The sequence below is a fragment of the Sardina pilchardus genome, chromosome 4 (genome assembly GCF_963854185.1).
Source record: "Sardina pilchardus chromosome 4, fSarPil1.1, whole genome shotgun sequence".
Taxonomy (NCBI): domain Eukaryota; kingdom Metazoa; phylum Chordata; class Actinopteri; order Clupeiformes; family Clupeidae; genus Sardina; species Sardina pilchardus.
This window is the reverse complement of record NC_084997.1, coordinates 32353410-32359472: the sequence shown is the minus strand read 5'-3', so window position 1 is coordinate 32359472 and position 6063 is coordinate 32353410. Positions and strand designations below refer to the sequence as shown.

The window sequence follows — 6063 nt, the reverse complement described above, 5'->3', positions numbered from 1 at the left end:
ACTGCCGTCTCGATTTAACTATCCGACTGTTTGACCGTAACACTGAGGTGACTCAAGTTGTTCACGGGTGAACATGCATGTCTTCAAACTGTACTGGTCTGGCAGACTTGATATAACACGTTGTTGCTGCTGAACACTGAGCAGAAGAACAGCATAGCCTACTTCAGCGACGGTTGATGAGCCCTCTCTAAATTCTCAAAATAGGAGGCACGCGCGAGGCTCCGCGTTCCAACAGTGCATGGCAGGGGCTCGCGACGGGCTCACGTGACAACTTGCCAAACTCGGTCACGTGAGGGGGAGATGTTGCGGCGGGGCGCTCGAGCAGACTGACTTCCCTGCTGATTTCGCGAGTTCAAAAAGCTAAACAAACTTGTAGAGAGTAGCGCTGACAGATCAAATTATCTTCTAAATTTAGCCAAATTGCCTTCACGCCACCTCATAGAAACATTCATTTCGCTGCTAGAGCGGTGTTCTAAAGTGTATCTCTGAAGCAAAGGCAACATTGTAACACCTTTGAAAATGCTGACACCCGTGGTTTCAATCACAAAGGGTACACTCGTTTCAAACACCAACTAGTAAGCTGTCTGGAAGAGCCGTGAAGATAGAGCTTATAGCCTCATTTAATCACCCAAATGTAAAAGTTGGCTTACTGTCCAAAAGCAGGAAATGGCAAGTAAACGCACCGCTAAAGGAAGCGCTGTTCCAGAGGCGTTTGCCTTAACAGTTGAGGTAAGAGGATCATATTGATTCAGTTGTTCTGATTTACAAACATGACCACGCGTAGGATGGGCTACCATTACCTAACTTGATCAGGAGTCTGAGCTACAGCCTACTTACGTTTCTCTTTCTTGGTTTTGCTTTACAATGTGTTAGCCTAAACGTGTCCATCCATGTGTTTGTGCGATTTATTTTGGTACTTTTGTTCCTCTTCACGTCCCCGTAGTCCAAGACCGGTGATGAGCGGAGAGAGGGCGGGGCTAAACCTGGCTCCAGCTCCACCTGGGAGGGGTTCAGGCACAAGGTGTGTCTGCTGGTTCCGTTCCTGTGGCCCAAGGGTAGCACCAGACTCCAGGCTCTGGTTCTCTTCTGTCTGAGCCTACTGGGTCTAGAACGGTTCCTCAATGTTCTAGTGCCCATCTATAACAAGAAAATAGGTAAAATCACCAAGCTTACACATCACATCATCCTCCCATTTTTTAGCCTACTAACACATGTTGATATTGCTTGGGTGTGCAAATAATGTATCTTTTAACTTTTAACAATAATGTGCAATTGTTGTAGTGGATGTCGATGTGTTACTTTGTGTAGCCAAGTAGGCTACATACTAACAGATAGCCTACATTATTGTAAACTGGTAGTGGCACTGTTCAGTGAAGGTTGTTAAATTAAATATGGGTGAAAACCAATTGTGCTCAGATAGTCAGCCACAGTTTATGTAGTTTACAAACTCTTTTCAGCGCCATCAGCTATTTGATTCACTGCTGGAGAAGGTATCGGTGAATCTGGGTGGGGGGTAACGTGATATTGACTGTGTTGGGCCGACTGTTTCACAGGTGGTACAATTGCTCCACATTGCCACAACCCCAATGTATCACTGCTCTGCTGTCCCCCAAAATTGACAGGCTGGTTTTTACTGCGTCACATGAACCATTTTTCCATTGAATCATTGAAACTTATTTACATGAGCAGTCCTCCATCCTGGTGAAATATAGGCCTACTGTTGTTCTCAACATTTTTAATAATCCTGTAGCAGAATTGTTGATTGGCTTGAGCCATTTCAATGATTTCCTATTTGAGCTATGAGCTCTGAGGGGTATTTCACAAAAGCAGAATTAAGACATCCAAGATAATCGATAAAGCCAGGTTTGACATAGCGTTCTCTAGTCATCCTTGCTAAACTCGTTTCACTAACGCCAATCCAGGATGAACAGGAGCGTCTATGTCAAGCCAGGTGTAAGTTATTCGGGATGTGTGCGCGTTCTCGTTTCTCCCCCAAATAACTCACGGTTGGAATAAAAAAGACGCAAAAAATAGCGTCTTGCACACAAAGTTAACAACCGCTTTTGATATAGACAACAACGAGGTAAAGTTTTACTTTTTTGGATGGGGAATCATGATTATTTCTGTTACATAGCGGGAGTAGGTGTGTCAGACCAACTGAATGCAAATTTACGTATGCACCCACGTGTGAGAGCTTCCTTGTCTCGGCACGCAACGTCATTAAGAAAGCGCTTGCCTCCGCAAAGATGCACAAAGTATGACTATATATCTTTATTCTGTCTTTAAACCAAATTAGTTGAAAACACCTTCGAAATATGTCCCCTCCACTTCCAATCAACTACTAGGCTACAGTAGGCTATTCATCAAACGTCAGTCAAAAAAAGATGCAAACAACGATTTTGTAATTAATTATAAGGCCACCATAATTTAAATGATATCTAAATGGTATTGGGCAGACATTCTGTTGTGTTTTGCACGTAAATGCAAGTAGCAAATAGTATATAAATGGAATACAGCTCTTTCAAAAATCGCATGCAGGTCTGATTTGAATGACAGCTAGCTGAACCAATCAGATAATGTAATTACCATTAGAATTAACTTATCTTGGCTGTTAGCCTGGTCGGGAGCAGGCTAGCTTCAGAGAATAAATTCCCATGGCAACTTATGTAGCATCTCTTTTGTGAAACCGAGTCAAGGGTAAGTTCATCCAGGATAACCAAAAAATCCTGGCTTAATCCCTTATCTAGGTTTTGTGAAATACCCCTCTGGTGTTTGTTTGTTTGTTTTGAGAGCACACACAGGCAGCTGGAGAACCATGAGGAGAAACATGCTGAATTCAGATTCAGATTTTATTTGTCACATACATAAAATGCAGTGAAATGTTACAGTCGGCTCCATGCTAGGTAAAAAGAGGCATACAAACTAACATAGAACAGAAACAGTAACAACAACAACAAAAACAACAAAACAACAATACATTCAAGATGTCGGGGGGGGGGGGGGAGTAGAAAGTGCTATGTGCAGTCAGTTCCATTTAAGTGCCGGACGGCTTGGGGGAAGAAACTCTTCCTGAGTCTCTCAGTCCTTGCCGCCAGTGTGCAGTATCGTCTTCCTGAGGGAAGCAGAGAGAACAGACCATAGTCTGGGTGGCTGGGGTCTCTGAGTATCTTGGTGGTCTTGTCCTTGCACCGCTTGGTATAGATGTCCTTTAGGTTAGGGAGTTGCCCCCCTATGGTGCGTTCAGCTGAACGCACCACTCTCTGCAGGGCCTTTTGGTCTTGGATGGTGGTGTTACCATACCAAGCGGTGATGCACCCAGTCAGGATGCTCTCTATGGTGCTGGAGTAGAAGCTCTGCAGGACTGTTTTGGATGCTCTGAATTTCTTCAGCCTCCTTAGATGGTACAGTCTCTGCCTAGCTTTCTTTACCACAGTGTCCAGGTGGGTAGACCATGTCAGATCCTCAGTGATCTGGACACCGAGGTACTTGAATGTGTCCACCCTCTCCACAGGGGTCCCACTGATGGATAAGGGTGTGTAGTCCCGCACCTGCTTCCTCCCAAAGTCCACCAGCATCTCTTTGGTTTTGGTGACGTTGAGATGGAGATTGTTTCTCTGACACCACTGGGTCAGGCACCTCACTTCCTCCAGGTAGGCCGCCTCATCGTTGTTGTGGATTAGGCCTACCACTACGGTGTCGTCAGCAAACTTAATGATGGTATTTGAGTCTGTGGTGGCTGTACAGTCGTGCGTATAAGGGAGTACAGCAGGGGGGACAGAACACAGCCCTGGGGGGCCCCTGTGTTGAGGGTGAGGGAGGTTGAGGTGTGCCTGCCCGCTTTCACCACCTGGGGTCTCTCTGTCAGGAAGTTCAGGATCCATGTGCAGAGGGCGTCATTCAGCCCCAGGCTCCTGAGCTTCGAGATGAGGGTGGAGGGAAGAATTGTATTGAAGGCCGAACTATAGTCAACAAATAACAGTCTCGCGTAGTTCAACACTTTCCCCTTGCTCTTGTCCAGATGTGATAGGACAGTGTGTAGTATGTGAGCAATGGCATCCCCAGTGGATCTATTGGGCCGGTACGCAAATTGTAGAGGGTCCAGTGTGTTGGGCACAAAGGAATACATACAGTACCCGTCTACATAGTGATAACCAGAGACTTTCTAATGAGGAGAGACACAGTGCTCAAATAATCTCCCATATAAATGAATGGGGTTAGTTCATGACACAAACATGGCAGTCATCAACACATATTCCGCCCCTTCTGCCGCCAAATGTCGACATGTGAATGCATCATCATGGCAATCATGTGGTATTTTGTGAATACATCGTGCCAATCAAGTGTTGTGATCGCACAGCTGCAGACAGGTTGGTGTCAAGAAATAGATGCCCAGTAAGAGGCCAAAGTGCAATATGGCCGCCAAGAGGAAGGACTCGTCTAAAAGGACTAAAGTGATGTCAATCCACACTGAGCACATTTGCATCTCTCCTGCGCAAAGGTTGCATTACCTCAAATGACCAGCAGATGGCAGCACAGTGAAATAAATCCACCAGCAGGGCGATATGTTTTAGTAGACCTGTAAGTCCCAAGGATCCACAGCGCAGAGGGATTGCATGTGGGTTTTTGGAGAATGCTGTTGTCCAAATGTCTGACAGGAAGGAAGCAATTAGGTCAGTCTCCTGTGATGAATAAAGCTGCGTTGTTGAGGTTGTTTGTTGATGGTTTGGGTACGATTAGCATTGTAGCAGCCTGCAATAATGCGTCTCTTAAAAATGGTGACTAATGGAGGTGGTCATGCTTGAGGCCTGCTGGAAATGAAACACTCAGCTGAGTGAGTGTGAAAGCGACAGAACAGGAACGGGAGGATAATTTATATCGCGCCGCTGACTCTCTGGAGACTCTGAGCAGAGCAGTTAACCGCCTGGGCCTGGGCCCGACCCGCTTCTGAAGGGTACCGCGGTCGGTCGACGGTCAGGCCTGGTTCTCAAGATACAGAACGGTACCATGTGGAGGTCAGAGAGGTTCCGCATCTAGATGTTGTGGGTCACCCACCCCCACCTCTCCCCCTTAGTCCCCGGTGGATCTTGAGGAGAAGGCCGGAGGGCTGGAATGTCATTTAGCTTTAATTGAAGAGATATAGAAGCAACGCTTTGTTCCTACTTTTGTCACACTCGGTCAGCCAAAGGATCTGTTCTGAGTGGTGCAGCAGCAGCACTGACTCAGGTGTGTATTCCGTTCCGAACGCTTCCTCCCTAATCCTACGTTCATCTCAAAGAAAGCCTGAAGTTCGAAACAAGTCACCTTATCCTAATACATAGACATCTCTCTCTACCTCTCTCCCTCTCTCTCTCCTTCTCGCTCTCTCTCTCTCTCTCTCTCTCTCTCTCTCTCTCTCTCTCTCTCTCTCTCTCTCTCTCTCTCTCTCTCTCTCTCTCTCTCTCTCTCTCTCAAGTCACCTTACCCTAATACATAGAGAGCAAAATATGCAACGATGTCCCTCCTATTTTTAACACCCTGAAACATTAAATGTTATATTAAGCAGATGCTTTTATCTAAAGTGACTACGTACACTGTATGTCAGTCACAAGGGCCACACTCCTCAGAGCAGCCTGGGGGGGAAGTGCCTTGCTCAGGGACACAAGGGTGGAAGCTGGGAGTTGAACCCACACCCACACCTACCGCTGCTTAACCACTATGCTACCACCAACCCTAAGACTAGCATGCTAACCCTGCTGCTTAACCACTATGCTACCACCTTAAGACTAGCATGCTAACCCTGCTGCTTAACCACTATGCTACCACCGACCCTGAGACTAGCATGCTAACCCTGCTGCTTTACCACTATGCTACCACCGACCCTAAGACTAGCATGCTAACCCTGCTGCTTAACCACTACGCTGCCACCGACCCTAAGACCGCTCTGGAACTGGTCATGTCCTGAAACCAGGGTCCTGTTGCTGGTCAGGGTCCTGTTGCTGGTCTGTTGCTGGTCAGGGTCCTGTTGCTGGTCAGTTGCTGGTCAGGGTCCTGTTGCTGGTCCTGTTGCTGGTCTGTTGCTGGTCA

At 46.8% G+C, this 6063-nt stretch overlaps 1 protein-coding gene across 1 annotated transcript in view; it reads left to right on the top strand.

Annotated features, from left to right (window-relative positions):
* Nucleotides 1-335: 335 nt before the first annotated feature.
* Nucleotides 336-6063, top strand: part of abcb6b (ATP-binding cassette, sub-family B (MDR/TAP), member 6b) — a 100789-nt gene continuing 95061 nt past the window's right edge. Inside the window, exons 1-2 of the mRNA XM_062535026.1 lie at nucleotides 336-729; nucleotides 944-1154. Of these exons, the coding sequence (XP_062391010.1) occupies nucleotides 667-729; nucleotides 944-1154 (274 nt within the window). The 5' untranslated portion in view covers nucleotides 336-666. The remainder of the gene's footprint in view (nucleotides 730-943; nucleotides 1155-6063) is intronic.